General features: G+C 42.1%; 3 protein-coding genes across 3 annotated transcripts in view; 2 read left to right on the forward strand and 1 right to left on the reverse strand.

The window, feature by feature from the left end:
- Positions 1-1,152: 1,152 nt before the first annotated feature.
- rhot2 (ras homolog family member T2) lies at positions 1,153-9,554 on the forward strand. The gene is made up of 19 exons (XM_058621043.1): positions 1,153-1,358; positions 2,764-2,822; positions 2,951-3,032; positions 3,161-3,204; positions 3,284-3,337; positions 3,435-3,487; positions 3,752-3,860; positions 3,962-4,063; positions 4,275-4,373; positions 4,476-4,584; positions 4,671-4,791; positions 4,902-4,986; positions 5,074-5,219; positions 5,323-5,423; positions 6,491-6,621; positions 6,709-6,789; positions 6,891-7,013; positions 7,523-7,722; positions 7,807-9,554. Exons 1-19 carry the CDS (start codon positions 1,322-1,324, stop codon positions 7,922-7,924), a joined length of 1,854 nt encoding a protein of 617 aa, XP_058477026.1. The 5' UTR covers positions 1,153-1,321; the 3' UTR covers positions 7,925-9,554.
- An 819-nt stretch (positions 9,555-10,373) lies between these two features.
- On the reverse strand, positions 10,374-11,717 carry LOC131448510 (histone H1.0-B). Its single transcript, XM_058621045.1, has one exon. It carries the CDS (start codon positions 11,451-11,453, stop codon positions 10,863-10,865), a length of 591 nt encoding a protein of 196 aa, XP_058477028.1. The 5' UTR covers positions 11,454-11,717; the 3' UTR covers positions 10,374-10,862.
- A 10,758-nt stretch (positions 11,718-22,475) lies between these two features.
- Positions 22,476-23,890, forward strand: part of rhbdl1 (rhomboid, veinlet-like 1 (Drosophila)) — a 40,577-nt gene continuing 39,162 nt past the window's right edge. Inside the window, exon 1 of the mRNA XM_058621608.1 lies at positions 22,476-22,971. Within this exon, the coding sequence (XP_058477591.1) occupies positions 22,933-22,971 (39 nt within the window). The 5' untranslated portion in view covers positions 22,476-22,932. The remainder of the gene's footprint in view (positions 22,972-23,890) is intronic.

Here is a 23,890-nt window from a genome sequence, read left to right on the forward strand (position 1 = left end):
CTCTCTGTTCAGTTCAGGCAATTAGTCTTAGCCCTGTTGTCCATCATAGAAGGGTTAGATGAGGAATACTTATCGTGTTACATGTGTTCTATAGTTGTGTGCATATGAGAGCACAACAAAACAAGATTGCCACACAGCTGAATTAATATTTTCAAGCAAGCAAACACCAGCTGACATGCAGCGACATGGTCGAGAGCATTTATGCATTTCTTCTCTTCAAACATTGCAGCGTGACACGTGCCGTGCCTCGTAACGTCCAAATAAAGGCGGCTCAACCGCTAAACCCTTGTAATCTACTCCAAATATCATTCTCATCTTTCTCTCCATAAAGATGTATTCCTTCGTGCGTTAGGTAATTCAATTTTCTGAAATGTATTGTAATTACAGCCTTTCACACAGGCTGTAATTAAATGTGGGCAATAAAAAGAGCGAGCGTTTCCCTTGGGATCCATAATAGGAAGATATTAAAAGACTCAAATCAATAATAATAATCGCACTTCCCTGAGGCACATTTAAGCCAAGCGGCAGCCGCACATCCAAAGGTGCCCAGGGCGTTTGGTCTAGTCTGATCGAGTGCTTGTACTGTGTGAAAGGAAAAAAATATAAAGTGCTCAAAAACTCAAAATAAGATAATAATATATATAAAAGTATGGTAATAAAAAATTTGGAATTTGGAAAATAACTCCAAAATATGTGATCAGTAATGACACTCGAGCTGCCACTAACGATTATGTCAGAAAAGGTTAAAAAATGTTTATCAGTGTTCACCAAACATGGAAATGATGATCAGAAATCTTGTTTTAATCATGAAAAAAGCTTCAAACGGATTAATCGATTATCAAAATAGTTTATGATTCATTTACTAATCGATTATTTGAGTAATTGTTTCAGCCCTAATTGACCCAAATAGTGTAAAACCCTTTTAAGTTGTAGTTATCATCTTGATTTTATAAACTACGGAAAATAGTTTTAAACTCATCATATGATGGAATTGTCATTAAATCAACTTTAAATGTCATATTACATGATCCTGCTGGTATTATTATCATCTAAAGAGGTCAATTTGTTGTGTGAACATTGGTGTGAAGTGATGGTTGTCCACTAGGCGGCATGGTTTCCCCGTTCTCTTGTGTGCGATAGTGAACCGGAACGGTATGGTTTCACCTTGGGTGCATGTCAGTGTGTGTGTGTGTGTGTGTGGATAGCAGACAGCAGATACACATTTGACTTGTAGTTTGAATATTTGACATTCAGATGAAAGATAAATGTCACTGTAGCTTTGCAGCAGCGCGTCTGATTGTCCTTCACACGGAGAGGAAACATGAAGCAAGACGTCAGGATACTTTTACTGGGGGAACGTAAGTCACTGGCACTGCTAGCTAACCACAAGCTAAACGATTAGCAAACATTAGCTGTTGTCGCTAACTTTTCTAAGTTGGAGCTTTTCTAACTTAAGCAGCGTCTGGTAGCAAAGTGACAGTCACTGTCATAAAGAAACAATATATATCTACGCGTTTACGTTAATTTAGCCATTATACGTTCTTTTCTTCCTTTAAAGATAAAATATTTCCGCTAATGCTAGCGTAGCTGAGAGTAACTTTGCTTTAAAGTTGAGAATTGTCACTATTTAATGACGGATTGTTATATTTCGTTTTTGCACTTAAAGCCTCAAAACGTAGTAAACTTATTTGTTAAAGCTTATTGTACTATTTCTCTGTTAGTGCATTGACATGTTAGCTCACTCTTGACTAACATTGTTTAGTGGTGGGAATCGCCACAGACAACACGATACGATATTATCACGATATTTAATACACGATAAGATTTTTATCACGTTATAGCAAAATGTTATAGTGTTTGTGAAACCATATATTGCGATATACTCGCACAACTTCCTTACTGCTGACATGAATGATGACAGGCATCTTATATGTTGCTCTTCAAATGTAGTATGTGTTCTCTCAGTGTAACATGCTGACTTTTTAAAGCTTTTTGCACACTTCTGTATGCGGTTCATCTTTGGTGCAACTACAGAAAAAGTAGTATGCGGAGGCTCATCGTGGCCTACAATGATGCAATGAGGTTGCTGCTGCAGGGACCCAGATGGCAGAGTGCCATTCACCTGTTTTTGTCCCTGTTTTTGTGTTTCCTACATGTGAAGCTCTCCAAAGACACATGATGTACAACTATATGTATGTTCTCCGAGAACAGCACCGTAGAGGCTTTAACCAGCCCTAGGAAGAGCTGCCATCCAGGCTCACAAGACATTGGCACGATTGTATGAACGTTGTCTAAATTGATTGCTGTGGTTCGCCTGTAAGTCTGCAATAAAAATTGAATTGACGTGAGCATTTGGCACCATCTAGAGGACAGAAACGTTAATTTATTTGTTTTACAATCCATGAAAAGCTTAATCCTTTTTTGTAACATAAGTATAAAAAAATCGTGTGAGTTAAGACGTAGTTGGTCAAACAGTTAGTCGTTTTAAAATCGATTTTGCAATTGTAAAGGCTACATTTCATCATTCAGTCCTAATGCAGAGCGGCAATAAAATACAGTGTTTGTGATTTGGTGGGTAAAACATCAGGCAGTTATGCATTACTGCTTTCTTCTTCTTCTTCTTGTGTGTTTTACTTGCCTCCTCATGAACGTTATCCTTCAGCCTATGTGACTGATAAGTTCAAATTCCCTCATTTTCAACTTGATACTTCAGTCACTTTGTGGCAGTTTTTCTTATTCTCTTAATGTTTTCTTTCTTAATAGCAAAGGTGGGGAAGACATCGCTCATCATGTCTTTGGTTGGAGAAGAGTTTCCAGAAGAGGTAAGAGAGAAAAAGAGAGAGGCTTTCTATCACAACTGACAGACATTTTAATTTTAAGGAAGTCTGTATTTACTACACTTTGACAAACATGGCCACAAACAGAGATTAATTTGAGAGTATATCGACAGGTTCCACCCAGAGCTGAAGAAATCACCATCCCTGCTGACGTGACTCCAGAGCAGGTGCCTACACACATAGTGGACTATACAGGTAAAATAATCAATAATCATTAGCCAGTCATCTGACTCGTCTCTGTACTTGTTACACGTCTAAAAGAAAAAGAAGAAAAAGAACCATAGAAAATGCATAACATGAGTGTTTGTGTCTGACTTTGACAGAAAAAGAGCAAAGTGATGCCGTCCTTAGAGATGAGATCATCAAGGTCAGTAGAAAGTAAAATTGTCTGTAAGGTTGTCTGCGCTTCGACAATTAAAGTAATCAACCTTCAACCTTTGTTATAGGCTAATGTTGTGTGTGTCGTGTATGATGTCACCAACGAGGACACAATAGACAAGGTAGTAACCTGCTGCTCGATTAACATTCTCTCACACTGTAATCATTTAAATTAAAAAAAACAACAGCACTCATCTTAAACACTTCTTGTTTCCCCAGATCAAAACAAAATGGATACCTTTAGTAAACGGAGACGCAGAAAAAGGGAACAAGTATGTATAAGCTGCTGATGTGTGTGTGTGTGTGTGTGTGTGTGTGTCATTTAGCCTCTGCTTCTTTGTTGAACTTTGCTCTCTCTCTGCCTCTGGTCACATGTAATGTTGGCAGACTTGGAAGTCTAGGTGTTTAATCCTCTTGTAGATGTAATATTGTGTTGCTTGCTGCTCATTTCACTGCATTATAATGTCGATGTTGTACATGCAGCGAATCATGACAGTGTTATACCCAGAGGTAACTTCTGTCTTTTGTTGTATCAGAATTCCCATCATTCTCGTGGGGAACAAGTCTGATCTGCGCTCTGGGAGCTCAATGGAAACTATTCTTCCCATCATGAACCAGTTCTCGGAGATTGAAACGTGTGTTGAGGTGAGGCTGAGTCCTAGACTCTATAGGGCTCTATCTGGCTTTTATCCTGTGTAAATAATTGTATCTGAAATATTCTCTCTCTGCTCTTATTCTCTCTTAAGTGTTCCGCAAAGAACCTAAAAAACATTTCAGAGTTGTTCTACTACGCACAGAAAGCAGTTCTTCACCCCACTGCCCCTCTCTATGACCCTGAGGACAAGCAGGTCAGCCATTGTTGTTATAAATAACATATTCTCTCATATATGTCTGTTTATTGAAATGGATGAATTAATTTGATGTTCAGTAGAGAGATGTTTTGTAATGTTCTGTTCTCATCTGTCACTTAAGTGTCCCCTGTGTGTGCACAGTTGATCACAGGTCAAGGTAAATCCCATAACACCTTAACACCTTTGTCCTTCTGACGTCTTTCCCCAGCTCAAACCTCTGTGTGTGCGAGCCCTCAGCAGAATCTTCTACATTTCCGATCAGGACAACGACCGCATTCTCAGCGACGCCGAACTCAACAGATTTCAGGTGTCGAGTTCAATTCACTTCATATTATTTTGGTTTTGAGCCATAACATGACATTGTGTTTGTTAAAAAAAAAAAATAAAAAGATATCTTTGTATTTCATAGAAATCTTGTTTTGGGAATCCTCTGGCACCTCAAGCCTTAGAAGATGTGAAAACTGTCGTTTGGAAGAACACCAGCGACGGAGTGCAAGACAACGGCCTGACTCTAAATGGTTAAAAAAACAAATCAGTCAAAAATGAGATCATGTAACTGTAAACCATGTTTTTGTTGGGCCTCATTATTGTCTTTCTATTTCAGGTTTCTTGTTCCTTAATACATTATTTATCCAGAGGGGTCGGCATGAAACCACGTGGACCATCCTCAGAAAGTTTGGTTATGACGACAACCTTGAACTGACTGACGATTACCTTTATCCCGAGTAGGTCTACTCACTGTTCCAGCTGTTAAATGCTGCTCATCCATGTTATATTTGTTTTTACACACTTAGTGTTACTTACTAGTGTTGCTGTTTTCTTGTGTTTTTTTTAGACTTCGGGTTTCTGTCGGCTGCACCACAGAGCTCAGCAGTTCAGGCCACCAGTTCCTCCAACAGCTGTTTGACAAGTACGATGAGGTGAGTGGTGCCAGTGTGTTCGCTAAATGTTTTTGTACGACATTGGAGGACATTGCTTTAATTGAAGGTGTTCTTTTCCTCTCTCAGGACAAAGACTGTGCTCTGTCACCCACCGAGCTTAGGAACCTGTTCTGTGTGTGTCCCTACATGCCATGGGGGGCAGAGGTCTACATGAGTGTGCCAACCACAGATGAGGGCTTCATCTCGAACCACGGCTACCTCTGTCAGTGGACGTAAGTGTCTCTCTCTCTCTCTGTCGCATCGACTAAACCAAGGCTTTTTCTTTTTTCTTTTATTCCACTGCTCAAAGCTCACATGTTAAACCTTCACACGCAGGCTTTCTGCTTACCTTGACATCCACCGTTGTCTGGAGCACCTAGGATACCTAGGCTACCCTATCCTCACTGAGCGGGAGTCACAGACTTCAGCAGTCACAGGTGTGTGTGTGTTAATATTGTCCTTATTCAGACAAACCTCTGGGAATACCTGTCTGTGGAACACCACACAAACATATACTATACATCTTCATGTCAACTTAAGTCCCAGTCTCATAGTTAAGCACTATAGGAGGATTATCAGCATTAATCCACTTTACTGTGTCCTAATAGATTTACACACATGTCCTGTTTGTCCTTGAGGTGTGAGGGAATATTTAGTTTGTCTTCACTTTCATGCATGGTGTGAAATATGGTCCACACATGTTGAATATTTGTATTTATACTAAAAATTATAGGGATTAATGATTACATTAGTTATTAATACTAATCGTGTAAGGAAGTGTTTTCTCTCGTATTTAGAAGAGAGTAGTGTCTTTGTGGACATGCGAGGACCGGGGATGTTGATAGGTGCACCACAGGGACACATTAAATGAATGCCCTTTCATTCGTCTCCCCGTCCTCTCTCTCAAACAGGCGTTTAACAATACACTTTCTCAAGAACAGAATGTTCTCTGAGGCCAGAATGAAACACATTTAAACACTGAAGTTGTCAATCAATTTAGTCGTCGTCTTGTGTTTATTTTAGCCATGTTTGTCTCGTATCATCAACATCAATGTCAGTTGGGTTGTTGTTATGTGTATCTTTGCTTCGTTTTAGTATCTTAAAAGGTCTGACGTCCAGACATCCCATGTGTGAGATATACTGTATGTAATGTGATTAATTAAGGCCAGAAAATAAAAAACAAATGAAAAACAATGAAAAACAAACTCATCCGTTGCAGTGTAGATGAACTGAAACAACAGGTTGGTTCTTTCTCAGCTGGTGAAGGCGTCACATCGTCCCCCATGGCCTTTTTAATGACAATGTTGACCTTCCACCTCACAGCTATTACTACAGGAAAATGATGAGCCCACGGTGCAGCGCTGCATAGAACATATTACCTTTCCCTTAGCAAGTTGTAAACATTGGAAAATCAAAAACCTTTATTATTCACTGTGCCAGGTCTGTGATTTTCTCTTTGCTGTGGGGTTGATATCTTGTGTTTCCGTTTGTCGGGTACGTGCAGTGACACGGGAGAAAGAGGTGGACCTGGAAAAGAGCCAGACACAGCGTTCAGTGTTTCTCTGCAAGGTGATTGGACCGCGGGGGACGGGAAAATCCGCTTTCCTCCAGGCCTTTCTCGGCCGCAGCGTTGTGGTACGGTGCCGTCTGCTCGTATGGAGATGACATTGTCCAATTTTACATTATGAACACTGTGATGAGTCTGTGATGATATTTTTACAGGAGTCTGGAAAACCCAGCAGTGCCTTCTCCCCTTACGCCATAAACACTGTCCAAGTCAGCAACCAGGAGAAGTACCTGATCGTGAGTTGCTTCAATCTCCATCTCGTTGTTGGCGTTTAAACTCTGACCTCTTAGTGTACCTCACGCTGCTTTTTTTTTTTTTTTTTACCCCTCCCCTGCAGCTCTATGAGGTGGACGTGGAAGCAGAGTTCCTGAAGGCATCGGACGCCTCGTGTGATGTGGCTTGCCTCATGTACGACAACAGTGACCCACATTCCTTGGATTATTGTGCCAGTATATACAAGGTCAGTCACAACAAAGGGAACGGGAGGATTTTAAGGATAATGACGGTGTCGTTTACAGAAGTTTGGCCAACAGTTTCAGTCACGGCTTGAGCAGCAGTTCTTCCCGTAAATATTACTACACTTGTGTCTCCTGTTTCTTCTGTATTCAGAATATTTTTTATTTATTTTTTTTAGACCCAGTAACCATCACTTTCTCCTTGAAAAGATATTCCACTTTGATGAAGCTTTCAAAATTTGGTTTGGGAATAACAACACCCTGAGTGAAAATGATCTCTGACTCTATTTCAAAAGCATTTTATGAAATATTTGCAGGACTTGAAGGATGTGTGTCATTTTATTGATGAATCCTGGCGTTTCCTTGAGTGCTGGGGCATAATTAAAGTATATTATTTATGGTGTTTTTTTCGCATCAAATCAATAATGTCACAGTCAATCACAAAAATGCACACATTAAACACATCCTTGTACGTGTGGCATAACTTCTGCGTCCCATTTTCCTTCAAATTCAGCAACACTACATGGAAAGCAGAATCCCATGTGTGTTGGTTGCTTCCAAAGTGGACCTGCCTGAGGTCAAGCAGCTCCATGGAATGACCCCAGCAGAGTTCTGCTATAAACACCGACTGCCTCCACCGCTGCCCTTCACCGCGCTCCTCGACTCCAGCAGCAAGAACATCTACAGCAGACTGGCCTGGGCAGCGACGTACCCGTACGTAACGTGCTGAAGTGTGTAGGTGATGAGCTGCTGCTGAACCTCGGTGATAAGTTTTTTTCTCCCCTTCTGTCTCCACAGACATCTGAATGGTTCCGACATGAGCAACACATCCTTCTGGCTGAGAGTGACACTGGGCTCTGCTGTTGTTGCCGTTCTCGGCTTTGCAATCTACAGAGCTGTTGTACGACTTAAATGATCGACATCCAGCTAAGCTTTTTGTTATTCTGATTTATTTTTTATTATTATTCTCATTACTCTCTTTTTCCGATATGACTTATCGTTTTTGATCCATCAAGACCAAACCTCAGAGACCAGATCTAGAGTCTGTACTAGAGGAGGCCTCAGGACTCTCTCTCCATATTTCTGCCTGTTCTCCTTGTATTGTGATAACATTTCAGGTGCTCAAGTCAAAAAGAGACAATGAAGTCCCTCAGTGAGATAAAATCCAAAGGCAGTCAGAAGCTAGTGATGGTATTATTGTCCTCTCCACTATTATGGCCAGCTTTCTCTGCCTTATATTGTCTCGCCAGGCCAAATAGGAGTGAGCCTGCCTGTACACCAGGAAGTGCTAATGCTAAAGCACCTTTCTGTGCAGTATATCTGAACAGAGGAAACAGACTGTAGTCCAACCCACTTTCTTTCCCCTCAGTTATCTGTCTGCGATGATTTTTGACAGTGTTTCAGAAGCTTAAAGGGCTGTTTCACCCATTTTCTTTCCCACTTGGTCAAACTAAGAGTGACCACAATAGTAGTAATTACACTTTTACTTATCAAACTTAGTATAATTGACAGAAAGGCAGTGTAGGGCTTTTTATTTTCTTTGAAGACGTTTAATTTATTTTTTGTCAATCCCAACGTCCTCTGCTGTTGCGGGAATGAGACGTGTGTCTCAGATCCACCGTCTGATGATCAAAGAACGCATTTATCTCTGGAAATTATTAAGAAAAAAACAACTATATTTGTGGGTGAAGTAGCCCTTTAAAAGAAAAGAGGGGATAAAAAGCCAAATTGACCCGACTGAAACCAAAGGACATCACATGAAGCTTTTTTTTTATTTAACATCCAGCTGAAACTTCTGATAATGAAGTCTGTTTTGGCAAATGACTCCAGCAGCACTGAGGAAGTCCTAGCATGTTATAGGCAAACCACAGTCAAAAGATTTTAAATGAGCTTGAATCTCACTGGCAGCGTAAGGCTTCCATAGATCTGCTGTGGCATGGAGAGCTTTTCTCTTTGTGCATGAAGACGACTGTTGTTTTATTTGAATGCTGCGAGCAAGAGATATTTTTTATATACTGAGGCAAAGCAAATCGGAAAATTGTGAATGACAGAAAGAAAGAAAATGTGCTGCGATCTCTGCGTCCACTGCTTCTGTTTCACATTGAAATCGGATGAATTTTAACGTCAGACTGAACTGGATTTGTGATTTTTCTGTTGGTCACATATGTACCCGACACTGTGCTCCCACATAATCATCGTCATTGTATCTTTTTTCTAACATGAGTCATCGTTTAACGTCTTTGTCTGTTGATAAATTTAGCCGACGGCGCGCCAGCATCTCTGCGGGGACGCACTTCTGCAACTTTTTAAAACTATGACTTGTTTTCCCTCTGCAAGTGAACTGATTTAGATGCTTAATAAAAGACCAGACTGTGGACTCAGTTCCACCTTAAAAAACAAAAAAAAAAGAGTTTAACATTGTGAGTGCTGGTTGCGGAGACGTGTGTTTTCTGTGCTAATGTTGAAATTATTTACTTTCACACACTCTTTGTTGAATTGCAGCATCAAACAAGTACTATTAAAAAACCGTGCTGGTGATATTTTAATTCTGTAGACTGGAGTATAGTTGTTTTTCCCCATGTTTGATCACTGTTTGTTGCTGCAACACCGATCGCTGCCCTTTCAGACACGTCCTGACACATCTGGACACAAAGCAGCCTGATTTCTAAGCTTGTTTGACTTTGACTTTTCATCATTTTCACTGTAAAGTAGTGAACCGCAGTCAGCGGAGAAGATGGGTCGCACAGTTCCCGCAAGACACCACGAGATGGCAGTGTTGCACGTGGGATGGAGCAGCGGGATGGCAAATAAGTAAGTAAGAAATGGGTGTGTCAGTGAAGGCAACACATTCTCCTGTGGAGCCAATGTCATGGTTTCAGTCTGAGTATGAGATGCATCGCTACATTTGTTTATTTGTGAGTGTTATAATACAAAAGTAAGTTAGCTGTACTTTAATTTTCTCTACTTGTACACAAATGTATAAACTGAAGCATATCCATATGGAGTCGTTAAAATACATATATATGGTTTAATCCTCTTTTCCCCACCAAAGTGGACATTCAAGTGCTTAATATTACTTTTATTGTTACTTTACATGTGTTTAAAAAACGCTTTCCTCCTTCTGTATGACTTATGTTATCCATCAGTGGGCTTTGTCTGCTGCGTCCTGACGCATACAAACGAGTACGTGTCGGTTAATGTGCGTCTCTGTAATGCGCGTTAGTGGACACGGTGTCACTGACGGGATTAGCATTAGTCCTATTAATCTTTGATTAGCCATATTTAATAATCCCCCTGCGACCGCAGGTCCCCTCACTCCACCGTGTCTTTTACGCGCGCGTAATAAGTTTGGAACACATAAGACAAAAATGGCAAGTGTTTATTGAGCTGCAGTATAAACAGTCTTGAAAAGGGGAGACTGGACACAGTGGGATGTGATGATGATGATGATGATGATGAGTCGTTGGAACATAAGAACATTGACAGACTGGAGTTTGAATAACAACCACAGAGCCGTGCTGACGTCCACCTCCTACAGTCTAACATTGTAAAGACTCATTTCTGCTCACCGGTGTGACCCCATGCATCTACTCTCAACTATATACATGTGTGTTTGTTTTTCCTCCCTTAGGATTAATATGTAAATCAAAGGATCAGACAGAAATCATTCTTATTCTTGTTCTTAACGCCAAATAAAATGCTCACAATTGTTTCTAGAGCAACTTTAGTGCAATGGAGAGAAAACTGGTAAAAACAGCAAAAGTTTGGATGGGATCTTACAAAAATAATACATATACGAAAACATTTCCATCAGTATTTACATCTCTCGTTCTGTCTCTTATTGTCCTTTTTGTTTACTTCTTCTTCGCGGTTTTCGCTGCCTTTTTCGGTGACTTTCTCTTGGGCTTGGCCGCTTTCTTTGCGGGCTTCGCCTTGGGCTTGACTGCCTTGGTTTTCTTGACTGGAGACCGTTTGATTTTGACTGGCGTCGCCTTCTTCGCCACCTTCTTCACCTTCTTTATAGCCGCCTTCTTGGGCTTCTCCGGCGTCTTGGGCACCTTCTTGGGCTTGGCCACCTTCTTGGCAGGCTTGGCGGCGGGCTTCGCTGCTTTCTTTGGCTTGGCGGACGCAGCCGTCTTGGACTTTTTGGAGTCGTCTTGTTTGGAGAGCCTGAAGGATCCGGACGCGCCGGTGCCTTTGGTGTGGATCAGGGTCCCGCCCGCCGCCAGCCTCTTCAGCGCCGTTTTAATGTGCGAGTCGGCGTTGTCGCCCACGTCGTAGTTCGCCCGCACGTACTTCTGGATGGACTGACGGGACATACCAGTCCGGCTGGCGTCGTTGGTGATGGCTGCTTTAATCATCTCCGAGTATTTGGGATGAGACGCAGGTTTCTTGGTCTTCGGTGTCCGTTTGGCTTTGGCTGGAGTCGCCGATGATTCTGCCATAATGACTGAGTTCTTATTCAGTAAAGTTGACCAAAATATAAAAGAAAGTCCTGGAGATGTGAATTTCACCCGGATCCGCTGGAAGTCTGCGCCAGAGCCGTCACAAACTGCACCGCGTAAACACCGCCACGGTATCAAACTTCCCCTCAAAATGTGGCAAAGTCTCCCTTTTTCTGCTCTCGAGTCCAATAAAGGTAGTTTTGAACATCCACGCAAAGTTCCGCGTCAACCCGCTGGATCACTTTAGGTGTCTTATTCCACAGGCGCTTTCACGGAGCCTATGAAGCCTATCTGCGGACCTGATTGAGAACAGCAACTGCCAGCAGCTGATCTAGCGGACTCCATGGAACTGGCGCCGTCCTGTTTGTGTTTCTTCATCCTCCATCTCGTGACAAATATAAAACCCACGGCGCAGTACTGACCCACGAAACCCCATGGGCTCATAGCAGAGACATTGGGCTTCACGCTGACACGCGTGTTCCGCCTCGTGCACGCCGCCGAACAACTTTTATTCCAGGAAAACCCGCTGGAAGTAGCGCGTGCCGCCAACAATTTTGCACAATTCGCGCTAAATTGACCCAAACAGACGGAACCGAGCGCGAAAACACACCGTGCACATGCACACTGAATCTATGCTCGAGCGGACACACGCGGTTCGGACAGTGCACGCGTCCGTTTTTGCTTTTAATACCGCGATACATTTTCACAACTAACACAGTCCGGCCATTGACTTTGAGTGACGTGGTGGAGAATATTTACTGTTAAACCTCCTGTAAATGAAATGTCACTGCGTGTAAGTGACAGGTGACACTCGGGATGATAGCGTGGGTTCATATGTGCTGTTTTGCGGCGGGTGGGTTCGCTGTATTTGCTGTATTTTGCACAGATTTGCTTATTACTGTGACTATGGCAGCAGCCACTCGAGCTCCATTGTCAGGAAAGTTGCCAACACCTCTAAACATCAGGGATTCTGGTACCGGTGCATTTGACGGATCCGTGTGTTTGGGTCAGGGGTGTAAGTGGCTGCCGTGTGACCAGGTGCGGGTCCAGTTGCGGGAGGGGGCGCAGACAGCAGCCGAGACCAATGCTTGACTATAGGGCGCAGGGATGGTTTTCTTTTGTTCACTAAGAGGCGCATCACAACACAGTCAACAACACATCTGTCATGAGGGCTTTCCTCACCCATGTGAGGGTCTGTGGTGCGGACTCCCCCAGAGACACACACCAGCACAAACACCACAAACTGTAAACTTTATATTAATGCTAATCCATAATTCCTTATATTAATCAGGACTCATGTCCCTCCCAGAAACGCCATTTTGATTCCTATATTATGGATGTGAAAGTCGCACAGACACTGGAGTGTTTACCCGGGATTCTTTGGACTTGTTTTTTTGTTTTGTTTTTTTTACTTGTAAACAATAACAACAATGTTTTGGTCCAAGCTGCGCGCGCACACACACACAGTGTTGAGGTGCAGAAAACATCAGCACTGTTTACACGCAGGGTCCACTGTTGTTGTTGTTGTTGTTGTTGTTGTTGTAGAATAACATCAGACTAATGTTACTAAATATTGTCACCTGGTCACTGTACCTGACACATACATGAATTACATAAAGTGAAGTAAATCATATTCATTTTGGCTGATGGACAGCATCCGTCCCTCTGTGTCCACCTGACCTCATGGTGACAGAGTGAATGTGAATGAGTGAATGAATGTGTAATTTATTTTTCTCAGTGTTGGGCTTAAGAGGGGGGGAGAATATGAAAGGGTGAGTTAGAGGAGGAAGGGAGGGAGAGAGAGAGGATGTATTTATATTCTATTCTGTTCCATTATTTATAACACATTATAGAGGTGCATGGGACCGGGTTATGAATTAGTGAATCTGAGAAGTCATTTAGTGCAACACGGGAAGTTGTTATAGCTCAATAATAATAATAATTTATTTATGTTTTTCCGTTGTTTCGGTTACCGTTTTTGTTGTTTTTTGCGCGCTCGTGCACCATTTATGAGGAAGCGGGCGGTGAAAAAAACAAAAAAAAATCTGCCGCCCGACACTGACTTGTCTCTCTCTCTCTCTCTCTCTCGGTTAGACCACTCCCTTCACCCGCTCACAGAGGAGCGTCCTTCCTCCACGGAGCTGAACCTCCTCATCACTCCCTGAAACCATCAGTGCAGCGCACGCATGGGCCCTTTGCACGTGCGGCGAGCAGCCATTTTGGCACAAGTCAAGAATCATCACAGGTGTGTGAATAACACAGTTAATGATGGCTGAGTTCCATTTAGCTTCCACCTCCCACAGTTTACCTGGACTGAACAAAGCTGTGCTTAAACGTTTTAAAATGGCTGCTGTGCAACAATCTTATAGTTGCACCTTCAGTTTGTTTCTTTGGAGACTCAAAGACAGATTTAACACATTCCAAATACCTCCATAATGTTGAATGTGAACAGTTGACAGTGGGAAAAACCACAGGTGTAGCTAATCAAATTAATTAAGGCTGAGTTCCATCTTAGTTTCCCTGTGTTTTCAGGCCGCACGCTGGTTCATTAGCACAGCCGTGCCTCTACTTTCATGCAGCGAATGGAGCAATTATTACTTTAACGTGACCCCCTGCTGACACATCAACGTCAAAATGGCTGCGGCTGCTGCACACAAAAAAACACAGTTTCTACACCTCAGACAAAGAGAATCAGGAATATATTAATCAGCAATAATGAAATAAATAGTTGTAGACAGAGGTTTGTAGAATTTAGCAATATTTATTGTTGAAGTTGCAGCTGAGCGTCCCTCACAATCCATAAAAGGTTCATTCTGAGGTCATGGAACAACAACAATTCATACTATAAAATAGATTTTTACACACTGGACCTTTAATATTCTGTTATTACAAGTAGATTGTGTTAATCTTTGGTCTGAGGTGCAAACATATCGGTCTTTAAAGTACGTGTGCGAACACTGTGTCCACTTCATTTGTCAGAAGTGCGTGTTGTGTTACACGTGTATTTACAGAAGACAGCCACACCGTCGTCGTATCAGGAGAGAGTGTTCAGTGTCACACCCTCCTAAATTTATCGGATGCCACTTTGTAATTTTAGCTTCCTAAAACCCTCTCAAGTGATGTCATCCCACTTCTGGCCCAAAGCACACGATCACGTTTGTGTTATCGTTGTGTCTGATTTGCTTCGATTGTGTCACAAATTATAAACCAGTTGAGATTAGATTTCATTTACTCTGGTGTCAGAAAAAGACTCAAATAGATTAAATATTTATTTGCGTTTGTGTTTTTCCAAGCAGCATCACAGTAATTATTAATATTCCTTTCAAAAAAGAAAAGAAATTACCTGTTGCCCTAAAATTAGAGCAAAAATAACATTGTTTACCATTAACTCTAAATATGTTGTAAATTGTCTTCCTACACACAGTGTAATGTGTTATTACAGCACTTTGATGAACTATGGACACAGACAAGGCAAGACAACACTCATTGATCAACCAGCCAATCAATAAAAGATCATAGCAACCAGTGAATGCACCTTAAAAAAACATAATCACATCATTTGATTGCTAATTTATCTGTCGGTTATTACAAGTAGATACACACTCGAGGCTTTTAAACAAAAACAGAAAAACAAACAGTGATCCGTCACAATGATTTGTGATGTTTTCCTTTGTTGTTACACCAGCTGTTACACATGGAAAGGGAAAAAACTTACTGATTCATAAGATAATAACTTGGAAAAATGGTTATGTAAAAAGCATTATGTAATACAAGCAAATATGATTGTTGTAGTTGTCGATCAAGTCTTACAGCCTGTTATCACAATGAAAACAAACACACACCTATGAATCTCCCCTTAAGAAAACAAAGCAAAGTGGAAATAAACTCTTATTTTTCGTCCTACGACTTTATTTCCATGTAAGAAAAGTCTGTTTCACAGATACTGGTTTATGCTGTTATCTGTCAGACATGAGGTGACATAAGTCGAGACCTTGAGTGAATCTCAGACAAGGACTGGAGATAAATGTGTTAAAATGTTTATCAAGAAAAACGCTGTAATATCACGCTGCGGTAAGTTTACTTTGCTTACACTCAGACTTTAGCCTTCAGATATACATAGTATTTTAATGTCGACGTATAAAATGCCAGTTGTCTTGGCGATCACACTTTCACTAAACTAACTAACTGCCATGTTAAGTGACAACAGGGCTTTGACATAGAGGCTGTTTCAGAACACTTGTCAGCTATAGTGTGTGTGTGTGTGTTTACCCTTTAGAAAACGTACTCATTTGTTCCTCGTGGCAGAAAATGTCACCTTCCCAAAAACTGTTGTAAAATATTCTATATTAATATTTTTTTCCACTTTAAATGAGTCAGTCTTTTAAAGCTACTTCAGCCGGAAATATACATATCAAATATTAATTTACACAACTCGAAATTTGAGATGTATTCATTCAACACAGCCAAAGCGGCTTCACAATAAAAAAGCGGAATGGCAGGAAATGTTCCTATAGGAACTATTAAGGGTGAGGACTATTTTGACAAATGGGACAAAACAGGGAGAGGACACGTTGAGAATGTGGGGACATTTTAGCCACTTCTTTCTTACTTTCTGACACACTTTAAATAGACTAAAGAGCTAAAACATAGTGTGTAGGTTAAGAATTGTGTGTGTGAGTGTGCACATGTGCTCTCTTTTGGCAGTTGTGACAACACTTACGACGTCTAAACAGGTGTCAACAGCCAAGTGCTGCAGCACCGACTGCTGTGCGGTGCACTGATGCCAACAGACGCTCGTCAGTTTGTCCCACATCAAGACGCTCTTTGTGTACGTCTTCCTGCCCCCCATCACCCCGTCACCCCGTCACCCCACCCCCGCTCCGCCACTGTAGCGGGGCAGGTATTTCCATAATGTCAGCTGCCAGTTAAACCACCTTGGTCACAGTTGGAGCACTTGTGAGCTGTCATTCAAAGCAGCTTCAACAGATGACTCAACAGGAGCCTGTTGTCTTCTATAATGCAACAGGATGACTCAGCATTATTTAACTAAAAGGTGTTTTATGCGACTGATTTTAAATCTGTCGCTTTGTGTTTGTCCATAAAATACTGATTATACTGCATTTCTGAGACTTCACATAGGTACTGACTGCACCTATGACATCTGAGTTGACCTTAAAGTCTGCTACATTTAGCCCTAATCCTTTACTTTAACCCTTAACCCCTTAATACTCGCAGAGAGACTAAGGTAACGTACATGAAAATCACAAGCTGTCACTTACACTACGGCCTTCGCAATAATAGAGTAGTAGAGTTCTGCAGAATTAGGTAAATGGAGAAAAAAAAGAGAACCTTTGATTTGTGTGTATGACAGAAACAACATTTCACACAAAGGCTTTTTATTTATTTACAGCACTTTTTTTTAACAAAGCTACAAACTTACGCTCAAACGTTCTTCAAGAGAACAGTACTTGACCCCGAGTGCCCTCACTCATTAACTGGTGACCTCTGGTGTGAGCTGATTTCACCAATAGGGGGCAGTAGGAGCATGGTTGACACTAAATATACAGTGTTTGCATTTACATAGAAACCAATAAAAACAAGTGTAGACCTTATTTTAGATGAGACTTTATTGAGATTGTGATGCCCTCATGAGTCGCTCATAGTTTCCCATTAGAATAGGCTATAATCTGATTACAACGTGTACATTTAAACAAGGCGTTTGAATCTTATTGCTGCTTATTCTGACTATGACCGTATTCCGTTTATCAGGACATGTGCATGACGGTTCCTTAATTAGTCATTTTTCAGTGTTATCTGTGATTCAGGTTAAACTACACTTTATATTCTTAGTTATTTAATAACAGGAGTAGAATAACTGTGGGCAGCAAGTGATGCCGCGTTCTCACCGCCGCTCCAAATAAAGTGTAACACAGTGCTGAGGAGCTGTGATTATTTCAGGTTAATGCTGTCTGGCTGTCTTTGGATACTGGATGTGGTTTGTTTACATGGAGCGTTGCCAACGGCGACCGTCCTCAGTTGCCGGTTGCAGTTGCAGTTGCAGCGTTTGACAGCAGATGTCTCCCCTCACTTGAACCTGACAGAGCCCCATCATGAGAGGCAGATCGTCACACTGTGACACAAACATGTCTGCGACTGGTGTTTGAACGAAAGATAAGAAAACGTTGAGTTTGTGAATTCATATCATGGCAGACTTTATGTTGTAGTTTCCACTCTAAAGGACCCCCCCTCCCTCGCTCCAGCCTCCTTCCTCTAACTTCCTCCTTTCTCTTCACTTCTTCCGTTTTCTTCCCCCCTGAGATTCTCTAAATGGAGCAGTTTGCTAGAACTGTGTCATTCTGTGACCTGATTTGTTTTCCTGCCGTCTTTCATCATGCGGGTGATTCCCTTGTATTTTGTATTTCACAATTTTGTATTTCAGTGTGCGGAGTAGAGTGGAAGTATTTATTTATGAAGCAACAGAACAACAATTAGTTTTCAGTAGAAGAGGCCTTAGACTTTTGCACAGTATTGAACTCCTGGTGTCTCCATGTTGTTGGTGTGGTGTAAACCCCGCCTTCCGCCCTGTGTCAGCTGGGGTTGGCTCCCGCTGCATGAAATGATTAAATTCAACATTTAATTATATGTTGCTGTTGTTGTGAACTATATATCAAACACTTTTACTTTGAAAATACTTTTAAATATTTGTATTTGCAAGATCGTGATGGATTATCAAGATATCATTTTAATTTCTAATCACTAAAGCCTTCATTTTCCCCTGAATTGTTGTACTTTCTGCCACTTGTCCCGGCCCCTCCTGACCAGACTAGTTCACTGGCCCCCAGGGCATTTTGAGGTTGAGGCCCCTGCATGAGACGATGAGTCAGAGTGAGTCTACTGTAGATAAAAATATTCTCACCCTGACATCACTATAGATAAACACCTGTCTCAAATGGACGTGGAGGTTATTAATTAACCCTTAATGCTCACGTGGCAGATGCACCCTTGGTAAATTGCCTTGGGAATATAATAACACACAACTCCTTATATGGACATTGTGGGGTTGTTTTTTTATCACATGTTTTTTTTTTTTTTAGAGTAGTGATAATTGTGCGGAATTAGCCAAATATTCATAAAAACGAGCCAAGCGACCTTTGAACTGTGGCGTATTTCCTGTTTCTTATTTTTGATTACTTTTTATTAGTTTTTTTGTCTTCATATCGTTTGTTGTGCTGAAAAAGAGGATGTGAGACACTCAAAGAAAGAAAAAGAAAGAAAATGGCGTGAGTTGAGAAAAAGTTATTATAATAAAGTTATTATTATTTTATTTTATTTTTTTACATGTGGCCCTAACGCTCTTCCATACACATTCTTATAGTCTCTGTATATAAGTTTTAACATAAGCCACCGTAAATGGTCTGTGTTGTGAGGTTGTGCAGACTGTTATTCTGTCCTTTGTCTTGTCTTTGTCTTGCTGCTCTCAGGCCTTGTTATATATAAAAAAAGGGAGCAGGTTGTGTGTGTGTGTCTCGTGCCACGCGAGCGCAGTAGAACATACTGTAATATAAAGAGTTAAATCAGCTTCATGAGAGACTGTGTTTCACTGGAGGCTTATTTTACCCCGTGTGTCATCTGCACGATGTCACTGTGTGGCAGGTTTATGGAAAACCCTGCTTTTTTTGTGTAAAGCAGGGTAAAGTACAAGTACTTTGCTACTGTACTGAAGTAAAAACTTCACATATCTGTACTTTGTTATGTATACTTCCAGCAACTTTTACTTTTACTCCACTACATTTCCTCTAACTGTCTTTGTGACTCGTTACTACCAAATAAAATCAGAGGAAGGGTTTCTGTATTTACAGTGCATGCTCGTTGGCCGCGGTGGACGCTGTGTTTGTGACACATGCCGTCCTGAGGCTTCGACAGTTGGGGCAGTGTGTGTCCTATGCTGTATATTATTTCTGCTGGGTTTTCTTTTCCTGGGCAACAACTTGTTCCTCTTCTGTCGTCATTCACATCAAAACGATGCAGAAATGGTTGCTCCCGTTCTCTCGTCTCCCTCCACAAAAAGACTCTCCCTGAACTATTCCTTTAATAACAGAGCTGATGTTCTGTTGTGCGGTCGTTATTTGCCATAAAAGCTAAATTATTTTGTTCACTTCTTTTTTTTTTTCTTTCTAGTTCAAGTTACTTGTCTCTCATTGTTGATGGGAGTCTTCAGAGGTTACCAAGGCAACAGTTGAATCCAGTCTCATTTTGGCTGTTCTTTCAATTGGTCTCATTCATTTAAGAAAAAAGAAAAAGAAAAATCATCCTGTGGTGACCTTATAATTTTAATTTGTCTCATTCATGCTCACAGCGTCGGAATATTGGAAGCAAATTATCCCCCGACTTTGATTAGAAGTAGAACAAAAGGAGCGCGCTTGAGTCACCTCCTCGCTGTGAGAGAGAATCCTGTTGTTTGTGTGGACCTGAATGGACGTTATGAGAGAAGAGTGTGTCAGGTGGGTTTATAATGGAGGAGAGTCTGGGTGCTCTGCCACGTTCAAGGTTAGCTTAGGCCTATAATGCGTCACTGGAAATCCGACAGTTACTCCGACACAGGACCTCAAATTAAAAAAACAAAGTATGAGAAGAATATGATTTCATTATATGTCATTAACCTTGTTCTTTGTGTCCTCTCTCTCTGTGCTCACCTTGCAGGCTGCAGGATCCAGATCCAGTTGATTACAGTATGATTATTGTCATTATTATTATGCTATAATTAAAGTTAATATCGGTATAATTTTCTTTTTTAATCAACAATCTCTGCTGCTGCTTGTATAAATGACATTATAGTACTATAACTGATTCAGAACTGTCTCTTCCTCTCCTATGTCCCCATTTGTCCTTTCACCACAACCTGTCTAGGCAGAGTCTGGTTCCGTCACAGGTTTCTTCTTCAGTGTGAAAAGGTAGTTTTTTTCCTTACACTGATGCCGAGTGCTTGCTCATTGTGTGAACTGTTGGGGTTTTCTCTGCTCTCTATAAGGTTGTAAAGGTTTCTGCAGTGCCTTGAGATAACGGTGCCATCGTGATACTAAGTTAGAAATCCAGAGTTCCTCTGCTGGTGGTACTACAAGTCTCGCAGAAAACAGAGGACTAGAGAACCCACGAAAAACGCCGTTTCAACCATGATCTCTTAGCTGGACTCATCCCCACATCACAACCCTGACGGTGTCTCTCACTACAGGCGGCTCCAGGGCATTAAAGGCTTTTTCACTTCTTTTTTCTTTTTCTTTTTTTTTTATGAGTGAAGATTTACTGTCTGCTTTATATCCCCATTGTCCTAAGGAGGAGGGGTCACTGCGGCTCTGCGCAGAAAAGGAATCACCTCTTATAGGAGATCCGAGCGCTGCCCACAAGTATCTTTTACACCTTTGCGACGTCTGGATTCCGGCACTGTGTTAATGTTGTTGTGGCGTTGGGGAGGATTAGTGAGGCATCCAAACAGCCTTAATTCAATTTTATTTTTGTACTTGGGGGCGGGAGTTATTGTGCAGCAGGGCATAGAGTGTGCTAATGTGTCTCTGGTTATATTTAGGATGCAGAAGATATTATGTTTTTGTTTGACACCATTGGTGTGTGTGTGTGTGTATTATCAGTTTCTCTCTTGTTTACAGTGTGTGGGTTTAGACGCGTGTAACAGTCCAGACGTGTCTGATGGAGGTGGTGTTGTGTAGTGAGTGTGCTTGTCTGTCACAGTTGTAGTCGCAGAGAGTCGCAGTGAAGCCTCATCCTCTGCTCCCTCACTGAATGAAGACTTCCTCTTTCCTGTTGTGAGCGGCAGAGGAGCCGCAGCCTCTGGCCACGCCCACCCCGTCTCCCATTGGAGGAAGGAGGCCACCTCCCTCCCTCTTCCTCATTGGTATGCAGGAGGCAGTGTGTTGGTGTGTGCGCGTGTCTTCAGCGGCTTGTGAGGACTCTGCTTCGAGTCCAATGTTATGAGGACATGTTGACATTGTGAGGACATTTTAGCGGGTTCTCTGGGGTCTTTGTGTTGGGAGTTTAAAGATTTTTTTTCTTGTTTTTAATTAATTAAAATTAAAGTCACAGCAGAAAAAGACATATAGAACATGAAAAGATCAGATACAAACATGTGTACATCGGTCTTTATTTGCTTAAAAACCAGTAAAAAAGAACTTGAAAAGACAGAAGTTTAGGATTTTATAGGAGTGTGCTGACCTGACTGCTCCCCTGATATCTTTAGTAGGTGAGTGGGGATGAAATAGTAAAGGCTGTATAGGCAGGAGTCAGATAAATGTAGAAAAGGGGGAAAAAACTATGAGTTAAACATCCATCCATCCATCTACTACTGCAAACTTCCACTCTCATGGTTAATTTAGAGCAGTGGTCTCATGTGGCCCTCCAAACAATATCAAGTTGTAACAAGTCCTTTCTGTTGTTTTGTTTTTTTAATTAATAGATAAATTTTGCATCATAAATATTTAGTTTTTTTTATTGTGAATATTGTTCCATATTAAAACAAGGACCAAAGTGCTGTACAGAATAATGGATAAAAGACAGAAGAAGTAAAAGACAGAAAAGCTCACACGAGGCAATAGAGTACATTTAAAAAAAGGAATCAATGTGGCATATTGATATGTAATTTTGAGCTCATATTGTCCACTGCTGGGTGTTTTTTTTTACTTGACTGGCCCCTGACTGACCAGACGAGACAGTCAGGTCATTTGAGTTTGAGACCCCTGATTTAGAGTGTCCAATTGACCTAAATCCCCAAATCTGCGTGTTATTGGACTGTGGGGAGAAACCAGGGAACCCAACTTTAAGGGGCTATTTAAGGGGTTTATATTAAGGTGTAGGGTTAGGTATTAAGTTGAGATGGTTCAGGTTAGGGTAAGGAGAGAGGGAATGTGTCTGTGAGTGTCCTCACTGAGATAGTAGTAGTAAGTGTGTGTGTGTGTGTGTGTGTTCCTGTATGTGTGTGTGTTAGAAGAGGGAAGAGAGAGAGAGGGAGAGGCAGCAGTCAGTGTGGTGGGATAGAGGAGAGGGAGGAGGAGAGTGAATGAGAAGCTGCTGCTGCTGCTGCCGCCTCTCTGTCTTCTTGTCTGCATGCTGCTCGTCTGCTGCTGCTGCTGCTGCTGATGAACTGAAGCTGTAGCTGGGTTTACCGCTGTCACACCGCACTGACTCGGGGCGCAGCCACGGCTCCGGCCGCCACCCCGCTCTCCTGTTACCGGCACAACGGGAAAACAAGGGACGTACGTGCTCAGCAGGCTTTCTCCATCACCGAGGAGGGACGCGGCAGCTGCTGCTGCTGCTGCTGCTGCTGCAGAGGGGCCTGACTCTTCACTTTAGGCACCAGCTGCAACCTCAGCCACCTCATCCACTCCTTTCCCCCAACATCACCACCACCATCTCCTCTCCTGCTCCTCCCTATGCCCTTGTCCTCGGCGGCTCCTCTCACCTCCCTGGCCAGTATATGGATAGAAGCTCCCTGTTTCAGCTCATACAAGAGCAGGTAAGCAAGCGAGCGACACAGGAAGGAGCGGCAGAGGTTTCTATGGTTACGCGGCTCCTGGTCACCTCTATCCGGAGGATGGAGACGCGGAGGCTCAGGCTGCCTGCATGGGGCGTTGAGAGCTGGTGTGAGCGTTGCCTGCACGGGCAGAGCGAGAGGCACATGAGGGCATCATGGAGCCATGTGGGCCCCGAGAGTGTGAGGTCAGATCCACAGAGCCACAGCAGGAGGCTGGGCATCATGACAAGGTCTATAACCAGAGGGAGGATTGTGTGAGCACGTGCATAGAGATGGATGTATATGGGTAGACTTGATAGCTGCATTTAAATTCATTTAAAAAAAATGTGATAATGACCAAACATCAAAGCTGCTGCATTTCCCTGCAGCCCTGCTGCACATGCATGGATCTGTGTGTGTGTGTGTGTGTGAGAGAGAGTGATTTTTCTCGTTTACTTGCCCCAGACATGGTTTTTCCTTCAAAATAGAAGCTGTGATTTGGCCTAAAACTACCCCCCCCCCCCCCATCAGCACATCAGTCATATGAAGAACAAACACAGTGTTGGTGACCATGTTCTGATTCTGACCGGTTTTAAAAATATTGTTCCTTTTGGCATCTGCTTTCTTTAGAGTCATCCACCCCGAGCTGCTGTTTCTTTTCCTGCCCAGTCGCATCTATGTTTAGCTTCGGTCTACCGTCTCCATATTTAACAAACCAAAATGAACGTAGCCAGAAAGCTTGTGTGTATTTGGCTGGTGCTTAATCAAGACATATGTATGGGGGTTTCTAAATCTGCTCCATGTCTGGAATAACTCTACGCTTCCCAGTCCTGTTTTTTGAGCTGGTGCTTTAAGGGTTTCACGTTGACTGACAGATAGATTGGGGCGGTCGTTCGCTCCGAGAGGGAGTAATTGATTATCT

The sequence above is a fragment of the Solea solea genome, chromosome 21, assembly GCF_958295425.1.
Source record: "Solea solea chromosome 21, fSolSol10.1, whole genome shotgun sequence".
Taxonomy (NCBI): Eukaryota; Metazoa; Chordata; class Actinopteri; order Pleuronectiformes; family Soleidae; genus Solea; species Solea solea.